Source organism: Triturus cristatus, chromosome 8 (genome assembly GCF_964204655.1).
Source record: "Triturus cristatus chromosome 8, aTriCri1.1, whole genome shotgun sequence".
NCBI lineage: Eukaryota > Metazoa > Chordata > Amphibia > Caudata > Salamandridae > Triturus > Triturus cristatus.
The window spans coordinates 219,707,995-219,728,821 of NC_140591.1; the positions used below are offsets into that span (position 1 = coordinate 219,707,995).

The following is a 20,827-nucleotide window of genomic DNA, read 5'->3' on the forward strand; positions in this document are numbered from 1 at the left end:
TCCGGATGTTTGCACGTTGTTGTCCTGGAAGAGTCTTCGAAGTATCCTTGGATAGGTGACTCCTCCACTGGACTACAGTGCGCATGGGCATCCCCTCCATCCTCAGATTGTTTTTTTCCGCCATTGGGTTCGGATGTGCTATCTTAGCTCAAGTTAGGAAAAAATTTTGTCGAGGCCAAAAGGCCTTTAGTTCGCGTCGGTACTGTTTATCGATCGGTTTTCGATACCACCTTGTTAGTTTACTAACTTTCAGGACCGACTTTTTTCGCATTTACCTGCCCATCGACTACTTCGACGATGGAATCGAGGACGCCATTCAAGAGGTGTCCGGTGTGCAATGCGAAGTACCCCCACATCGACGTCCATCCGGTGTGCAACAAATGCCTTTCGCCAGACCACGACGAATCGACATGCATGGCCTGTGCCCTGTTCCGTTCCAAAAAGACTCTACGGAATCGACGAGCAGCGAGGCTCGAAGCGCAGCACGCGGCACCGGCACCAGCGGACATCTTCAACGAGGCCGAAGATGTCGAAGAATTGGAAGTCCTACCCTCCGGTCCCGTTTCAGAGCACGACTCCGGATCGGACGAAGTCGACGAATCACTCTTCCACAGAGGTGAAGACGACACCGAGGTAGGAGACGACGAGGAGGCCTTAGGGGCCGAAGAGAGTAGCTCCAATGATGAACAAGGCCTACCTGTTCAGACCGAAGAAAGCCCAGTGCCACAGTCGATGGCTCCGGTCGAGGGATCGCCTTCGGGCCTTACCCGAGACCCATCCCGCAGTTCTTCGGCCCCGCCCTCGGGCCCGGCCTCGGACATTAAGCGGCAGCCATTACTGCCTAAACCGGCTGGTTTCATTTCTACGAAACCGAAACCGAAAGCAGCACCGGTTCAAACGAAACCGAAACCGAAAGTGGCGCTAGTCGGATCGAGGCCTCCCACGCCTTCGGCGCCAGTGAAACGCGTCGGCACCGAGCGCCCCAAGAGAGACTTCGGTGCCGAACTTGAAGCGGGCGACGTCGGAGTCGACGTACGGAAAAAGGCCTTCGGCGCCAACAAACCTGCTCAACTCCCGGCGCCGACGCCACCGACACCGAGGACCGCACTGCCTGCTACGTCTCGCATCGCTCCCTCGACGACACCAAAGCCTCACGCATCGAAAACGTCGACGGTCATTTCCTCACCTCGACTCGATGAACCACCGGCGCCGAAAAAGTCCACGGCTGCCTCTACGAACCTGGTCGGTGCAAAAGCCTCAAAGGCGCTCCAAACGCGACCCTTTGCGGCACAAAGCAGCAAAACCAAGACTGCCCTCCAGGACCCGTCGGGTTCCGGACCGATCGACGCTCCGGCAGCCTCTTCGGTGCCAGCCAACATTACCTTTGGCTTGCCTCCATCCACAATCCCGAAAATATTCCAACTCAGGACACGGGTCGCCCAGTCCACGAGTACACCTACCGAGACGTCTCCGGCACGTGTCATCGACGCCAACACTGGCAGAATGATTCTCCACGAGCGGAGAATAACTTCGGAACCACCGTTGGACCCTTTCAGGATCCCACTAAAAAGGAAGCTGCCTGTAGAATCAGAACCTGCCCTTTATGAACCTTTCCACTCATCCTACCAGGAACCACAGTTATTCTCTCCCACACACTCCGACACGGATGCGTTGGAGGACTACATGGAGGACCAAATCCCCTACCGTGGAGACATGGACCCTGATGACCAGCAGGACCCTGATCACACTTGGGGCGACCCAGTGGACCCAGGTGCACCTCTCGATGCACAGGACCCGCAACTCTATGGGGCAAAAACATCTCCCACAGAGGATACTGCAGCCTTCAACGCTCTTATCGAACGTGCTGCCAATAACCATGGGGTGCAGCTTCACTCTGACACCATCGAAGATGACTTTCTTATGGACACTTTCGCATCCTCCGAACGGCATGTAAAGACTCTGCCCATGTTGAAAGGAGTCCTCAAGCCAGCCAAGGACATTTTCAAGGAACCCACCAGGGCACGAGTGATAAACCCCAGGATTGATAAGAAATACCGATCAGCACCTGGGGACCCTACTTACATCAGAGGCCAATTACCACTAGACTCCATTGTCGTAGCGAATGCTCGCAAGAGGGCACACTCGCAAACGACAGGTGACGCTCCTCCCCCGGACAAAGAGTCCAAGGTGTTAGAGACCTCTGGCAAGCGAGTTGCCGCCCAAGCTGCCAACATATGGCGCATAGCCAACACTCAAGCGCTCCTTGCTCGCTATGATAGAGCGCACTATGACACACTGGAGCAACTATTCCAACATCTCCCTGACCAGTTCAAGGAAGGTGCAGAAATTCTCATCAGAGAGGGACAGCTACTCACAAATGCTTCCATCAAGTGTGCACTAGATGCCGCTGACACAGCTGCCAGGGCCATAAACACAAGCGTCATGCTGCGACGCCATGCCTGGTTACGAATCTCTGGATTCAAGCCTGAGGTACAAAATAATATACTCAACCAGCCTGTCAACCCCGACTATTTATTCGGCCCGGAGGTTGACACCACCCTTGAAAAGATCAAAAAGGACACGGACACTGCAAAGTCCATGGGCGCCCTCCAGACTCAGTCCTTTCGGAGCGGCTCTTTTCGTCGCCCCGGAAACAAGGGAGCAGGTAAAGGACAGGGGTCACAACAAACGTATAACAAAGGCAATACACAGACCACCTACGATAAAAACACCCGAGGTGGATATCGTGGCTCCAGTACAAAGGGCAGAGGACGCGGCTACGGCAACACCAGGTCCTCCCCCAAAAACAAGCAGTGACGCCCTCTCCCTTCCTCCCGACCACATAACACCTGTCGGGGAAGGCTACAAAGGTTCCTGTCCACGTGGAACTCCATCACCACGGACAGGTGGGTCAAAGATGTTATCAAATACGGTTACTGTCTAGAGTTAACCTCCACTCCACCCATAATACCGCCAAGAAACCGTCCTATGTCCTCAGAGCACTTAACGCTCTTACAGCAGGAGGTGCAAAGTATGCTTCTAAAAGGCGCTATAGAGGTCGTACCCGTCCACGAGCAGGGCACGGGAGTGTACTCCCTCTACTTCTTGATACCAAAAAAGGACGGGTCACTCAGACCTATATTAGACCTAAGACCCCTGAACCGGTACATTCTTTCAGAGCACTTTCACATGCTCACTCTCCAGCAAGTCCTTCCGCTTCTCCAGCAGGGAGACTTCCTAGCCACGCTGGACCTCAAGGATGCGTATTTCCACATCCCCATTCACCCCTCACACAAAAAATACCTCAGGTTTACTGTTCAGGGTCAGCATTACCAGTTCAAAGTCCTTCCCTTCGGCGTGACAACAGCGCCCAGGGTTTTCACGAAGTGCCTAGCTACAGTGGCAGCACATCTACGGAGGCAGCACATACACGTCTACCCCTACCTGGACGACTGGCTCGTTCAAGCGAAGTCAGCCCAGCAATGTGCCAGCCACATGTCCCGCACCATTCACCTTCTTCACAGTCTGGGATTCTCACTAAATTACCCAAAGTCCCATCTCCAGCCCGCACACGTACAACAGTACCTAGGTGCGACTATAGACACTCTGGCGGCCACAGCTCAGCCAAATTTAGTGAGGATCAACAGCATGCAACTGCTGATCTCCAAATTCAAACCTAAACACTCACTTCAAGCGCGAGTGTTCATGCAGTTGATAGGCATGATGGCCTCCTGCATCTTCATAGTCCCACACGCGAGATTACATATGCGCCCGCTTCAGGAGTGCCTAGCACGTCAGTGGAACCAGGCTCAAGGACAGCTAAAAGACCTAGTGTTGGTGAGCGGTCGGGCATACAACTCTCTGCATTGGTGGACTCCACAAAACCTTTGCAAGGGCCGACCGTTCCAAGAGCCTGTTCCACAAATAGTACTGACTGCGGACGCGTCTCTCCAGGGATGGGGAGCTCATGTACTCCACTACACAGTGCAGGGACTATGGACGACACAACAGAAGAAGATGCACATCAACCTTCTGGAACTGATGGCAATCTTCCTAGCCATGAAGGCGTTCAAAGTACATCTGTGCAACAAGGTCGTGTTGATCCGGCCGGACAACATGACCGCAATGTACTACATACAGAAGCAGGGAGGAACGCACTCTCCACAGTTGTCTCATCTGGCTCAGAGCATGTGGAAGTGGGCCATTCGGAGGAACATGTTCCTCATGGCGGAACACCTCCCCGGCAAGGACAACCAGATGGCGGATCTGCTCAGCAGACACAGCCACCAGATGCACGAGTGGGAGTTACATCCATCAGTACTCCAGCCGTACTTCCAGCAGTGGGGTCATCCGGAGATAGACCTGTTCGCCACAAGCGAAAACGCAAAATGCCAAAGCTTTGCCGCCAGGTTCCCACATCCGCAGTCGCAGGGCAATGCGATATGGATGAACTGGTCCGGCAGATTTGCGTACGCTTTTCCCCCAGCGCCACTGATACCGCTGGTGGCTCGCAAACTCAGACAACACTCCCTGACACTCGTCCTAGTTGCTCCTACGTGGGCACGCCAGCCATGGTACACCACCTTCCTCGAACTTTCCGTGGTGCCGCATCAAAGGCTGCGGATCAAACCCGCTCATTTGACGCAGAACCATGGAGAGATTCAGCACCCAGATCCCCAACAGCTGAACCTGGCAATCTGGCTCCTGAAGTCCTAGAGTTTGGCTATCTCAACCTGCCACCTGACTGTATGGACATCATCAAGGAGGCCAGAAGACCCACTACAAGAGCTTGCTATGCAGCCAAATGGAAAAGGTTCGTCATTTATTGCAGTAATAATGACATTAACCCGCTGGACGCATCCATCCAAAACATCATCTGCTACCTATTACACCTATACCGATGCAATCTGGCATACACCTCTATACGTGTCCATTTGACTGCAATATCAGCCTATCTGCAAACCAGGCAGCACCTCTCTCTATTCAGAGTGCCTGCCATCAAAGCATTCTTGGAAGGACTCAAACGAGTCATTCCACCTAGTCACCCACCGGCTCCGATGTGGAACCTCAACCTGGTCCTCACACGCCTAATGGGTCCACCCTTTGAACCTCTACACTCATGCGAGATTCAGTTCCTCACCTGGAAAGTAGCTTTCCTGGTAGCGATCACTTCCTTAAGAAGAGTTAGTGAACTCCAGGCACTAACCGTTCAAGAGCCATTTATACAAGTTCATGCCAACAGGGTCGTACTACGTACCAACCCAAAATTCATGCCCAAAGTAATATCGCAGTTCCACATGAATCAGACTATCGAACTGCCCGTTTTCTTCCAAAACCCGCAAACTGTCGCAGAAAGGGCACTCCACACACTAGATGTACGAAGGGCCCTCATGTACTACATCGACAGGACTAAACCCTTCAGGAAGACAAAACAACTGTTCGTTGCCTTTGCCCCGCACCACAAAGGTAACGCCATCTCCAAAGCAGGGATAGCCAGATGGATAGTTAAGTGTATTCAAATCTGTTATCAAAAGGCAAAACGCACACTAACTATTCCACCACGAGCCCACTCAACACGTAAGTTAGGGGCTTCCATGGCTTTTCTAGGAAATATTCCCCTGCATGATATATGCAGAGCAGCCACATGGTCCACTACACACACTTTTACTAAACACTATTGTGTAGATGTGCAGTCAAAACAGCAGGCAGCTGTAGGACAGGCTGTTCTAAAAACTCTTTTTCAGACCGCTGCAGCTGGCACGGGTAGCCGCCGCTAATAGAGGGCACTGCTATACATTCTATGCACAGATATGAATTCAGCAGCCCACATGCCTCGAACTGAATATGCTACTTACCAGTATGCATCTGTTCTTGGCATGTAGGGCTGCTGACATTCATATCGCCCTCCCTCCTCCCCGGCGCCTGTCGCAGCTGCAGCTCTCAGACTTACTGTAAAGCATGGTCATCACTTTCTGTATCTACTCCATCACTGCCACAATGGCGAAAAACAATCTGAGGATGGAGGGGATGCCCATGCGCACTGTAGTCCAGGGGAGGAGTCACCTATCCAAGGATACTTCGAAGACTCTTCCAGGACAACAACGTGCAAACATCCGGACCCAACACTAGGCGGCGATCTATGCACAGATATGAATGTCAGCAGCCCTACATGCCAAGAACAGATGCATACTGGTAAGTAGCATATTCAATATGGTTTAGTAAGGAATATCCTAGGGGGACATCTTCTGTAAGCTAGTATTAGATTTTCAAAGTTATTTAGTTAAATGCTCACATACAGGTGGTCTGTTTGACTTTGCTAGGGATGTTTGCTTCCTCGATACACATGTGATCTATATTTTACACTTATTTTCAAGACTGTGTTTAATTATATAAAACGTCACCTTTTCTTTCCTCATCGGTGATGTCCATTTTCTATTCTAAGCTGCTCTACTAACGTTTGAAACTATGAAATGTGTGTTTATCTTGAGTTATCCATGTGGTCTTGTAGGGACTCTTGTGCTGCTTGGGAATGTGCTGATTTCTATTTGTGTCATATTTTCTGAGGATAACCTATGCTTTCTGCTGTCATTTCTGTTTCTAACAGTGTTTCTTTATTAAAATTTCCATTGCATTTCTTCTGTGTGCTTTTCCCACCAGAGCTCTCCAATAGCCCTGCTATAGAGTAATTGCAGTACCATTAAACTCAGACACGTCTTTCCTGCCCCCATCCAATATCTGCACACTCTGTAGCCAAATACTGAACTTCTGTGCCCTTAGAATCCTTGCAATTGGGTCTTTCTTGGAACCGTTGAGACCTTAATTTACGGTGGTTATGCATTAACATAATTTATAGGCCAGTGTACAATTGCTTTTAGTTTGGTTGTTTCTGATTTTAGCAGGACTGTATTAGAAGGATTCTATCAGAGTTGTAGTGACGTTTTTAAATATTTTCTGTTTTAGCACTCACATTTAAGCACAGAGAGTCATGAACCACCTGCACAACAGCATAGACCATCTTTCAGCAATGAGCTGAACAGCAGTAGTGTGTTACCCTCTGGCGCCACTAATGAACTGCAGATGAACGCATCGCCAATGGGAACGTCTGACAGTGACAACGATGTTCTTGGTATGTGTTAATTTAAAATTACCAGTATTTATGTAACTTGTGCTCAAAGGGCCACACAATTATCATTGTATTTATTTGTTAGCCTATATCCGTATCAATCAGTACTTTCTGAGATGTTTTTTGTGTCATATTGCTGTGCTTAGCTGTGTTCTCAGTCCAAAGGCCATCTTTCTTTTTACTAGTTTTACAGACACCTGTTTCATTTCAGTTTTCAATGTATCCTTGTCAACCAGCGCTCTTCATCGTAGATACAAATGCATAACTATGACATTAAGCGAAATGTAGAGACTTTTTTTCTAAACGGATTCCATAATGTTTAGTGGTACTTTTTAAAAGGGTAAACGATGAAGTACACCCAGGTTATCTTGACCGCACAACTCACATCAAACTCCTCCTCCTTTTTCTTGGGGGAAATGTTCCACTGATTTAGTAAAAGTGACAAACTGTCTTTTTATTTGGGATGGGGTCCTAAGGGGCCAATAATTTATATTCGCCCCATGCCCATGCCAGACTTTGAAGATTCACCGAAAAAGAGAATGAAATCAAAAACATTTTATCAAAAGGAGCACTCGGAAAAGAGGACTGACAATCTCTTCTCCTCGATAAAAGGCATATCGACCCTGGCACTGCTTTAGAATGAAGGCAGTGCCCCCAAGGAATTTAACCGTCCTGGTCTTTAATGACCCTTCATACCCTGCAGAGTTGTTTATCTATGGCTGTGGAAACCGAAAGGTGGTCTGTCTTACAGAAAGACAAAGGGTTTCAGGCAGCTAATCATCATAACGGATATCCTTCCTTTCTTACAGAGAAGGTTTGGGCATTGTAGGTACCTCTTCTCACTTCCAGTTCAAGACTCTTTCCTGGCTCTGGTGGTTCAAAAAGGCTCCCAACGAGTGACCTCCTGCATTCTTTTTGTAGTTTTTTTTATTTGAGTAGACGAAAACATTAACTTACAAATTTATGTAGTGATAAAAGCATAACAATCAACTTTTCTTCCATCAGAAGTCTCCGCTATAACAATCAAAGTATCTTTTGTGGAAACATTGCCATGCTAAAATTACTAGGGACGTGGATAAATATCACTTAAATACAAGGCAGAAGATGTTGAACTTCATAATTAGCAGCTTCTTAATTCGTTAATCGCCTGATAAAATATCAATTATAATAGCACCTGGTAAACCAATGTACATACACTTTTTCCCCCAAAAGTGCAACGGTGCAAAAAACAAAATGTAGGTGGATTATTCTCTGAAAGTGCAATGTGTCTACTAGGGGAGAACTTTATGATATTCTTATATTCTATCTTCTATATGTGGCCTTCCATCCCATCTATAATTTGAGGACTTCTAAAAGACAGGTAAATTGGCACCGGATATTTATCAATCACTGACTATAAACAAATCATTAGAAACAGCAAACTTCCCCGAGACATGGAAACAAGCCATAGTAACCCCTCTACTAAACAAGCATTGGCATAGCGAATAGGTGTCGCTTTTGGGACCTTATAAGTATTTAGTTATGCAGAACAATATCCTTGGTGCAACAACATCAAGTGTTGCATGGCTAAACGCTTATAAGGTCCCAAAGGCGAGACCTGCACAGCTGATGAGCAGATCTTTCCTGGAGTTCATATTTTATACAGATGACAAAAAATGTGGCATAATGATCACTTTCACAACACTGTGAGACTTATCGATCAGCCTACCTGCAGAACGACCACAGCGTCTAGCAACAACTTTTTTGCTACACAATGGCCGAGGTGGCTTGGACAATGACTTTATATATGGGAGGTGGGCAAATGCCACATAAATGCTGGGCTGGTTTTGAGCCTATTGTCCAAGAGGACGTCTAACTGAGCCAGGCATCTCACTCGAACTTGCAGCAGTTCGCCCACCTCTATTGACAAAAAAACTGACACGTTAAGCGAAGATAAATAAATTGTACCTTAAGTATGTGGACTTCTTTAATTTGAAAAGAAAGCGTATAAATACTTCACAGCAAGAATGACATTTTTTTTTTTTTTTTTTTTTTTGAAAAACCTTTATTGACGTTTCAATCATTTACACGTATGGGCCTACAACGCCCCGGGGCCGGCCGCTAAGCAATCAGAACAATAAAAGCACGTGTAAACACAGGCGGCACCTCGGAGAGCAAAGTCTACAATACAGTATAGTCCGGCCAATGAGCCGCTCAGGTAGGACACCAGGAGAGAAAAGGTTTTTCATTTTATAATAAAACAAAACAGTAGGATCAGGTGCCAAACAGTTTCCCAACAGCGATAAGGGCTAGGATAAGAGACGCAAGCAGCAAGCAGCAATACATTGAATCAATGGCGCAGACACGGGAAAGTACGGATAGGGAGAAATATCAAAGATAGTTGCGCCTACAGGTCCCCGTACCTAAAGCCCAGCGAACCCCCCGGAAACTGTGGCACACATTAAGAGCAAGCGATTCACGATAAGAGAGGTGTACCGCGCTGATCCCAGAAAAACAAGCAAAAAGAAACAGAGAAGAAAAAAGGAGGCCATGGAAAAAGAGATAAAGACTAAAGAGTCCCCTCCCCCATCCCCCCACCCTGCACCTCTGCGAATGAGTATGGCCCCACCCCCCAGCAGTGTGCCTGTCGCCCTGGAACTAGACCCGAAATATAGAAGAGACAGGGAAAAAAGGAGTAAGAAAGAGCCCCCCCAGACGGGGGGGCGGAAGAAATGTAATAAAACTGGAGGAGGGCCTTCAAAACATACCCCCGGCTTCTCCCTCCCGCACGGTGAAGTCTCCCCACGGCAAACAATTAGCAGCACCAAGTTGATCATATCAAAAAAGGAGGGGGGAGTGGGGAGCATTATGCACCAACAATGCGAATAACCATGAGAGCACGCAACCATGAGTCCGCCTGTCTACTAGGTGACCACTCCCGAAGGATCAGCCTCAGCCTTGACCGCTCTTTGCAATTCTGCCCATGCCTGCCCCTCGACCCAGCACCATGTCCGATGTCCCAAGGTACAGGAGTGTCCAAAAACAGTCGGGAAGCGACGCACACAGGTGGGGTGGAAGTCTCTGAGCATCAGCACGGACCGCTTCATGGGGGGGCGTCTTTTCCAGTGCTGCCCCAGGATTTACACTGCACACAAGGTCCAGACAGGCTGAAGCAGTCGAATGAGACACACGCTGCCGGAATCGTCCCTGGGCCGCCAGAGACCGCGCACGGGACAAGGCCTCCATCTTCCGCTCAGGTCCAATACCTCCGGAGCAGATCAAGCCCACAGTTAGCCGACCACACGGTAGCATACTGTCCGGAGTGTCCGGCTGTACACTAATCGCGGGGGGGGCCGCAACATCTTCCTCCTGTGTGCAGTGTGGAAAGCCACTGTGTACTGGTGGACCAGCATGCCGCCACTGTCCCAACGCTGATACCACACCATCTAGCTTCCTCCCCAGGACCCCGGCGCCATGAGCCAAGGAGTAATGAAGGGCACCAAGGGCCTCCAGGAGGTCGCCGTACCCCAGGGCAGCTCTCTCCGATCGCTCTGCCACACTCCCGACCGTCACACACCCCCAGTCCCGCTGCGTCCCAGCGGACAGGATGGTAGGCTGCATAGTGACAAAATGGCCGCTGGGAAGGCCCGACTCGTATTGGGGCCAGGACCCCGGGACCAACGCCTCAAGGTCCACGTCGCTGAAGACAAGGATCCTGGGGGAGGAACAGATGCAACCGTTGCGCGGTCACGGGCAATAGTCGTCTCCGCCACGGACCAGCTCCCGCAAAAAGCCGGGAGCAGCCCGCAAGGATCAGGGCGAACCAGGGACGGCGTCCGGGCAGCTCACAGTCAAAGGCAGGGGCAAACACCACAGAATCCGAGAATCGCACACCCGGGCATGTCCTCGGTCCGCAGCGCTCAGCAGGGGGGGAGCGACCACAGCAAAATGCAGGCCGAGGGGAGCAACACTCCGGCGGACCGACTCCACCCAGTCACCACAGGCCGCTGTTGTTAAACTGCCGCCCGGCCAAGGCGTCCACTCGAGGTCCCGGCTTCGGGACCGCACGGGCCGCAAAGTTCAATCGCTGATTTCTCCGGCGGTACTGCAGTCAGAAACCTCAGGATCACACGATCGGTTGCCACTTTCGTTTACAAACACGATCGCGTAGCGCAGAATAAGGATCTCATGCAGGATATCCGTGCGGGATGCGGAGGTTCACGGAGCCGGGAATCTACGCTGCCGTCCCGGTCGCCATCTTGGCTCCTCCCCAAGAATGACATTTTTAATGGGAAAATACCAAGTGATGGAACAACCTTCCAGCCCATGTTCAGTTCTGCACTGATTTGTTGCTTTACAAGCAACGAAACACGTTTTAGCACTGCATTGAGAGAAATGATCGGGGTCGCACCCAATATTCCCTTCAAGACGTATTTAACTCAGCTCCGGTTTTAACCCAGCACATTGAGACCGTCTTGGATTTACGATCAGTTCAAAATAAGCACAAAGATTTGGAATTTATTGCATAAAAGAATCACACCCGAATGTGAAACATCAATCTAATTCACTAGTTATCTGCAAGTTCGATAGAGGAGCAGGTAGACCTACATGCGCATCGATGAAGCGTATACACCGAACGCTAAAATAATGCTAGAGTTCGTCATTCCACAAAATTTAAAGCTACACTAAATCTGACAAAAAAACCCGTCTTGTTCTCAATGTCTCGTCTGCCCTGCACACATTTCTTCACAGTGGTGCCACTGCTTGTGGTCTCATGGCTCTTGTTCCGATCCATGTCCCTCTGGGTAAAGCCCAGTATTTATAACCAAAGCCACCCCAAAAGTCTTCGACATTCCTCCACTGAACAAAGAGACCTAACACACACTCTATAAACTCGGGGTACAACCACCAGTTTAACGACACGCACCTCCCAAAGATGAAGCCACAAAGACACTCCACGCAATAACCGCTCCTCTTACAAGTGAGAACTAGAGCAAGCAAGAACTCGGTACGAACCGGAAAGAACTTGCTCTCAGAAAACAAACCGCGACGAAGGGCACGTCACTCGCAAGTTTTCTATGAGACGACGGGCACGAATGTTTACCTACATCAAACATGGCCACCAAAAGGACAGCAATAAGATAAAACCGTCGTTTGGTGTTTCAGTTATCCGGAGCCAGTCAACAGCCAATAAAAAGTCCAAATTCAAAGAGGGCGTGAAAATTATTCAAATGAAAGTTTCAAAGGGAGTTGACGAACGGCTTGCATGGCGCCACAATGCACGTGATTGTGCGCGTGCTCGCCATGCAATCCTGTGCGCGTGCTCGCCATGCAATCCACTTTTGGGAGCACTTTAAAATGCCCCTCTTACTAGAGTCTCGCATTGCGATTGCGTAAACGCAATAGCTAGGCGCGACCTAAAAAGGCAGGCGCAGATGTGACCAACCTGGCTAATTTCAGAACAATCTCCCAACTCCCGTACCTCTCCAAAGTACTTGAGAAGCTGGTCAACAGACAGCTGTCCAACTACCTGGAGGACAACGACCTGCTGGACCCCTCACAAACTGGATTTAGGGCCACCAACAGCACAGAAGCAACCCTTCTGGCTGTTACGGACAACATAAGAACATTACTGGACCAGGGTAAGGCTGTGGCCCTAATCCTATTAGACCTGTCGGCAGCGTTCGACACGGTCTCTCACCACCTCCTACTAGAAAACCTATATGGGAAAGGAATGGGAAGGCCCTTCAATGGCTTAGTTCGCTCCTGAGCATTAGAACTCAAATTGTGCAATTAGGTGCTTTCTCATCCAAACCCAAAAAATGGAACTGTGGGGTCCCGCAGGGAGCATCCCTCAGCCCCACGCTGTTTAATGCCTATGTTTCACCCCTCGCAAAAATTGGGACAAAGTGGGGTTTTGGTATATGCTCCTATGAAGATGACGCGCAACTAACAATCGCCATCGGAGAGGGGCGAGATGACACCAAAATAAAACTTAACAGCTGTCTCACCGAATGGCCAATTGGATGCCAGACCACTACCTAAAGCTAAATGCAGACAAATCTGAAATCCTGCTCTTTGGAGAAGCTAAACACATCTGGGACGCATCCTGGTGGCCTTACTCACTTGGAGACGCCCCAGCACCCAAGCAGTGTGCGAAAAACCGGGACGTAATAATCGACGACAAACTATCCATGCAGGACCAGATACGGACAATGTGTGGAAAGAGCTTCGTTACTCTGAAGCTTCTAAAAAGACCCTTTCCATGGATCCCATTAGAGAGTAGAAGGACAGTCACACAAGCCCTGCTGGTCAGTAGACTGGACTATGGCAACCTTCTATTTGTAGGCATGCCAGACTACCTCTTCAATCGCCTACAGGTGGTGCAAAACGCTGCAGCCAAACTGGTGTGTAACAAAGATAAACACAGCTCAGCGAAGGACTGTCTAAAACAACTTCACTGGCTGCCCATGCGCCAAAGAGCACGCTTCAATCTCTTCGGGCATGCCCGCAAAACACTTCATGACATAGGCCCCAAGATCCTTAAGAATAAAATCCGATTCTACACTCCCATCAGACAACTAAGATCACAACACCAAGCACTCGCCAAAACAAAAAGGATTCAAAAGTCCAGGGCAGGAGGCTGCACCTTCTCACATCTCGCAGCACTGTACTGGAATGACCTTCCAGTCGAATTCAGGCTGATTAAAGAATACAACACCTTCAGGAAAAAACTCAAAACATTCCTATTCCCCAAAGACTGATATTTTATCCATCAACCTCTCAGACCCTACTCACCACCAGTCCATGCTTAGCACCGTGATATCTCAAGGGAGGAATGTCACACTTTATAAATAAATAAAGAGAAGCCTGACCATATCGCTTTGAATCTATAGATGGCCTCTGCCCGTTAGGCATATGCTTCTTCCCTTATATAAGTCCTAGCCATCTTTCCATACCAGTATCAACCATCTGGCTACAGCTATAGCAATGGAAACAAAATATTGCAGATATTTTTTCAGATGGTAAACCTCAAATGAGGACCCGAATAGGACCAGTCTTAAAGAGGGCCTAATTTGTGCTGGTAGCGATGAATTAATAGCTTCAAAGACTTCTGCCAAAAGCGTAGTAGATGGCAGCAATGAAAGAACATGATTTCAAGTCCCTATCTCTTGCGCCTGGCATCTAAAACAGTGCTCTGGATGGAGTGGGAACATTTTGTGTAGCCTTTTTGGTGTATAATAAGTCAACCATCCTGATAGAAACACCATCCTTTTGTAATTAGCAGCTCTAAGTGCTCCATACCCCACTTTGCTTAAAATATGCCATTCTTTAATATTAAGGCTACGTAGGAAGCTGGCTCTGTATATACTATACCAAAGTAAGGCATAGTGCGCACAGAGTCCAGTAGATCCCCAAAGGGTTGCAGGGGTAAAAGTAGATCATACCTTACTTTCTATTTGTGGTAGGGTGTGCGAGCGGTTAAGCTTTATCAGAGGGTAGTGTTAAGCATTTATTGTACACACTGAACAAAAAATGATTTCACAAACTCAAAGACTAAACTCTGACCAATTGTTTTGTATACAAATATTATTTAGTGATTTTATTTCTAGAACCAAGCAAGGTCTGGTACAGTTAAGTGTAATAGTACCTTTTACAAGGGACTTACATGTGGCCAGAGGGTTGCCAATTGGGTTTTGCACCAGTACAGTTTTCGGGAACCACCATAGGCCCTGGGAACCTTGTTGGACGAAACCAAGGGCACACGAAGTCAAAGAGCATCAACATTAGGCAAAAAGTGGGGGGCAACCATGCAAAAAGGGGCACTTTCCTGCAGGCTACATCCTGTTTCTTTTATAAGCTTTAACAAAATTCCTTCAACCTCTTTCTGCTCCCTTATCTGACGTAGCAGACCGTACCAATTCCCCACCCCAAGTAAATTGTTCTCATACATTTGGGTCAGTACCATTAATGCCAAAGTATTCGCCATCACATAGTTCTCTCTTAGGAAACTGGTTATTTGATTAAAACTGAAACTAATGGCTGTATTCTTGAAACCGACCCGGTGAACCAGCATGTCCCAGGTAATCAGATTTGATAGGTTATAAAAATCGCCCACTGGTGTAAACCCCTTTTCAATTTAGAAGAGCGGAAGAAGACTGGTAATTTTATAGCACTTCCAGATAGCATTATATTAAAAAATAAAATGTTCAACTTTAGAGGGTGACATTGCCAGCTGAACTACTACATTGAGTAATGCTGCTTGATAGTATATTTCGAAATTCAGGAAGGCTAACCCCCCCCCCCTGTGATTTATCTAATTGTAATATCGCAAATTTAGTTTTTGGCTGTTTATTTGCCCAAATACATTTTCGGATCATTGAATCCAATTCCTGAAAATAAGATTTGGGTGTTTTAAGAGGGAGATTAATAAACAAGAATACAAATAATGGTGAAATAGACATTTAAGTCATTGACACTTGACCTATTGGTGACAAAGGGAGCGAAGACCAGTTGTTGAAGAGACTCTTCGCTTTTTTAAGTGTATTTCTATAATTAAGGGTAAACAATTGATCGTAATTATTCGTTACAAATATTCCAAGATATCTAATAGGGTTGGCTGATATCTGTTGCAGGGACAATGGGAGACACTCTACCTTAGCATTACAGATCAGAATCTCTGTCTTAGCTTGGTTTAGCCTGTATCCTTTTATCCATGTGAAAGCTTGCATTTCCTCAAAAGCATTCTGGATGTTTATTGGGTCTGCTTGCAAATATAGGATAATATAATCCGCAAACAATTTGATCTTGGCATCCCGTTGAGGGGAGATATCTCTGCATTGTTGCAGATTTTAATTGCCTGGGGTTCTCCAAATAATGAAAACAGTAGAGGGGACAATGGGCATCCCTGTCTATTCCCATGTCTAATCCTTACTACGCCTGCCTCTGCTTTATTAATTATGATTTTAGCCTCCGATCCTACATATAACTCTTGTACCAATACGATCCACTGTCGTAATGTAGTATGAGAAACAAGGCCTGCAAGTCAACAAGGTCGAAAGCCTTTTCCGCGTCAAGCATTAAAATAGCCGCCTTTCCCTTTCCGACTGACAGGTTTCTATTGACTGTGTTAAATAATAAGAATTTGCGGCCATTAATCTCTCAAGTAAAATGTGTGTTTGATCTAGATGGACCATCTATTGTGCCCACGGGCCAATCTTGTTGCCCATATTTTCATAAATATATTATAATCTACGTTTAGTAGACTGATGGGACGATATGCATTGGGTTCCCTTGGATCCTTATCCATCTTTAACAAACATACCACAATGGGTTCCTTGAAACCTTTAGAAATATCCTCCCTATCCTTTATTTGATTGGAAAATGTTGTTTAAAAAGGTAGAAGCACTGTCTGGAAGGTCTTCTAGATTTCTACAGGTAATCCATTGGTTCCCTTTGCTTTAGCTTTGGCCATGTTTTTCAGTGTATTACTAACTTCCTCTTGTGTAATACGTTTAATAAGAGAAACCCTCTGGTTATTCGAAATACGAGGTATTTGCAGAGATTCCAAATGTTGTGAAAGCAAATGGAAATCAATATCATGTGCTTCCTCAGATATTTTTAAAGTGCTGTAGAAAAACCTGTGCGATCTTATTCTTAGTGTCTTCCACTTTACCCGTTTTGCGATGCCTTATCTGACCAAAAACATTACTACTATTATGGTAGTCTAAGCCAAATATCTCCCTATATGTTGACTTTCCTCATAAACATTTTGTTTATAGGCCTTACTACCCTTAATTTCTCCAATTTGAAAAAGTCTGTCAGTTGTTCTTTGGCTATAGCTAAATCATGCTGGCAAGCAGTTATCTGGTAGTCTGAGCAGTCCTGGTCTACCCTATACCTTGATTTTTCTACATCATCCTGAAATGCATCAATTTTTCGTGCTCGTTGTTCATTAACTAAAGCCTTATAGCCAATAGCCTGGTCACTGAAGGCTCCTTTAAAAGCTTCCCATACAGAAAATGTCGAGGCAGAATTCTCATTAATTAAAACAAAAAATTGGGATAAAAACCTGCATTTCTTTGATCCAGCTCGAATATTTGAATAGAGATTTATCAAATTGCCAACGCTGACTATTTTTCGCCCGAGTCCTTCTAATTTTACCATCATGGAAACTGCTAAATGATCGGAGAAGGAGTTTGGGATTGACTCCCCTCTTGCCAGCCATTTGTCCACTAAGAAAAAAGCTATACGAGAAGCCATCTTGAAACTAAAGAAATAGCAGGTGTATTGTAAGTGGCCTGGGTGGCCCTGGCGCCATGGGTCTAGAAGGGCCATTTCCTGTTTCATTCTATTTATCAATTTAGTTGTCTTAGGCTTTAGTTGCTTCTTTGTTTTTTTTGCGGTATCGACCCTAATATCTTGAATGTAATTAAAATTAACTCTCAATATTATAGACCATTGCGATGTAATTAATATATCATAAATGTGCTGTAGGACCTCAATGTCATCAAATATAGGGCCATAATAATTTAGGAGATTCACCACTGACCATTTTACCCTGACCTTTAACCATATCTATCGGCCATAGGGATCTCGGCTAATTAGTTGTACTTCAAAATTCTGCATATTAAAAAGTATAATGCCCTCCCCACGAACAGCCGTTCTGGCAGATGCAAAATAAGCTTAGGTATATCTTTTTGGTAGAGGGACTGTTTGGGAGTGTTTGACTTAAAATGAGTTTCCTGGATAAATAAAATCTGAGGAGAAAAAGATGACAGCCAATTCAGCATAGGGCTTGCTTTTCTGTGATTGAGCAGTCCATTAACATTGCACGAGATTATCTTCAGACTTGCATCATTTATAGATTTAGGCTCCGATCTTCCTTTTCGCCTCTATATTTTCCCTTTCACCATTAAAAATAAAAACTGCGCAGCTAACAAAATCCCTGACAAAAAAACAAACAGCCAATGAAATCTCCCTTTCACATGCTCTATTTTCCCTGCTACCCCAACCCTCCCCTTCCTCCCATCCCACACAAAGGGAACCCCTCTTCCAACCCACCTCTACATTTGCCATGGGATCGCATCCAATGCCCACCTCGCCCAACCCTACCCCCACTGCTCATTTATTATTTATTTATTTTGATATTTAGTCATGTCTTCAACTTTTGATTGATTTTAAGAAAACTTGTGGTGCTAACAAAGATACGAAGAGCTTAAATTGGCCTTCCATAAAACTTTTAACTCAATAATTTGCACTACTGAAGCCTGGGCACCCCTCAACCTAAACTCATGTACCAATTGTTGAAAGGCCTTCCTGCGCCGTGCCGGAGCCACTGATAAATGAGAAAAAACCTTCACAGTCACATTTTCAAAAACAGTTAAAGATTTCTGTTGAATACCTCTAGAGAGTATTTGCTCTTTACTCCGAAAGTCAGAGAAGTTGACCAAAATAGTTTGCGGGAATTTTTGATTCTGGGATCTGCTGAAAGGCTCCTTTTGTGAGCTCACATACTCGTCAGATCCTCTGGAGACTTCTAGCTGCCGATTCTTTACCTTTGAATTTCCCAGGCATCAGGCTGGATCTGGAAATTTTTGCTGAGCAATAACACTTGCATTTGTCTCTGCGTGACGTCGGCAACGTTGCTTATGATGTCGCAGTGCCTATATAGGCGCCACCCAGCTGCGTGGACGTTAGTTCTTTTCTTTCAATGGCAGTTAAGCACCAATCTGGGACAAGCTTACCCCTCTGACGCTTTTTGGGAGTTGTTTTTTTCTTCGACTTTTGTCAAGTTCAGGACAAAAAATTCCACTTTCTGTGTGAGGGAAGTCTTCGAGGAAGACTGGTTTCAAGCAGTGCGGTGCTTGCCACCACATGATGTCAGTCACCGTTGCCCACCTAGTGTGTCTCTGGTGTCTTGAGCGCGACCACGATTCAAAGTCGTGCTTGGACTGCTGCCCAGTGAGACTCTGCGGAGGTCCCAGTACCGATCGAAGAAGAGGAGGCTGCGGGACCACTCCCAGAGCCCCAAGTCCTCTTCATCCCACTCGAGGTCCTCGGGACACTCCAGAAAGAGGCATAAAAAGAAGGTCAAACAGACTTCATCTTTACATCAGCTGACATCCGTCATCGAGAGAGGTAAGGAGCACCGATGCACTAGGCAAGGTTCCGTGGAGCCAGAGTCGACTTTGCGCCCCCACCCTTTCCGGGAGACCGAGCGACTCCCGCTCAAATAAAAGACTTTTCCGAGGCCATGCATTGCGTATTTGAGCGGACGACCCGCTGGTGAGCCCTCCAGCCCTGTAGAGTCTGAAGGGGTCCCATCAGGTTCCACGCCGTTGGCTCCGACCATGGTGCCAGTGGGCCCTCAAATATCCGATCGACTCCGGTCGTGCCATCTCAACCTTCACAGCGTCTGACCCAAAGTCGGTGCCTGCGGAGCCAGCCCCATCCTCCTCCCCGATGGCACGGTGCCGGAATCACTTTGCTCAATGCCGATTGAACCCAGAGATTCTATGTTGTAGCCGAGCACTTTGAGAATATGCTAGGCTCAAGTGAGTAATGGGAGGGGACTGTGGACCCTCTGGAACACCAGGATGTTTCCGAGGAAAACTTGGACTAGTATGGGGAGCTTCTGGAGGGGTGGGGGGGGAGCAGTGGACTGGACACCTACCCAGTTACTGGTATTCTTTCTTCGTCAACATTGGCTACTGAGGAGGGGCCATCCTATGCCATGGTGGTAAAGAGGGAGCTGAGGTCCTTGCACTAGAGCTGCCCTCCGTGCAGGTCAGAACTAATCTGACCGAGGTGCTTCAACCAGGGGCTTCCACTTCTGTGCCCCTTTTGCCTTTTAATGAGTCACTTACGAACGTCCTTGTAGGCACGTGGTCAAGCACAGGGGTTCCTGTGAATAGCATGATTGCACACCGCCATTGCCCAGCTCCTGGTGTGGCTAAGTTCCTCAGCCGACACCCCACCCCAGAAATTTTGGTGGTGTAGATCTCTACGTCCCAGGGTGCGTTCCCTTCCACCCCTCTGGAAATTGAATCCAAGAAGCTGGACTCATTTGGAAAGAAGTTGTTTTTTTTCCTCCAGCCTGGCATGACAGTCAGTGATGTGCCGTTTCTCCCATTCCCTTTGGGAGACTGTTGCGCACGTGTTCCCAAAGGTCCCGGGCGAGGCCAGGGCTGTGCTTTCTCAATTGGTCAAGGATAGGAGAGATGCAGAAAAATTTACCATACGGTGTGGCTTGGATACGAAGGATGCGCTGGGCAGATCAATTTCGATGACAGTGCCATTGAGGTACCACACCTGGCTTCGAACAACTGGCTTCTTGGGAATGTCCAGACTAATCTGATGAACATGCTTTTTGGGGAAAAGGCAGGCTCAGCCCTGGTCAGGTTCAAGGAGTCTCGAGCGGCGGCCAGATCCTTGGGCCTCTCCTCCACTCCTCATGGCTAGTCTTCCTTTCGCCCCTTTCGTGGAACGGAAGGGGTTTCCAGCTGCATAAGCCCTATCCCAGCCAACCGTCCTGCACAGACTGCCCAAGCCCTGTGAGGATGTGGACGCGGTGCATTCCGATCCAGGAATGGAGGCCAGAATTTGTCGGCCACACTGCCCCTAGCACCTGCAAACTCCAAGCACTCCTAGGCTGATTCTGCAGGACCACACTACTCCAGTTGGTGGGAGAATTCGTCATCATCTCCCCCCACTGGAGATCCA

The 20,827-nt window shown here is 47.5% G+C and overlaps 1 protein-coding gene across 3 annotated transcripts in view; it reads left to right on the plus strand.

Moving 5' to 3' along the window:
* Positions 1–20,827, plus strand: part of CEP295 (centrosomal protein 295) — a 510,218-nt gene that overhangs the window by 296,104 nt on the left and 193,287 nt on the right. For all 3 annotated transcript variants that reach the window (XM_085621392.1, XM_085621393.1, XM_085621394.1), the window contains one exon: positions 6,961–7,126. In XM_085621392.1, the coding sequence (XP_085477518.1) occupies positions 6,961–7,126 (166 nt within the window). The remainder of the gene's footprint in view (positions 1–6,960; positions 7,127–20,827) is intronic.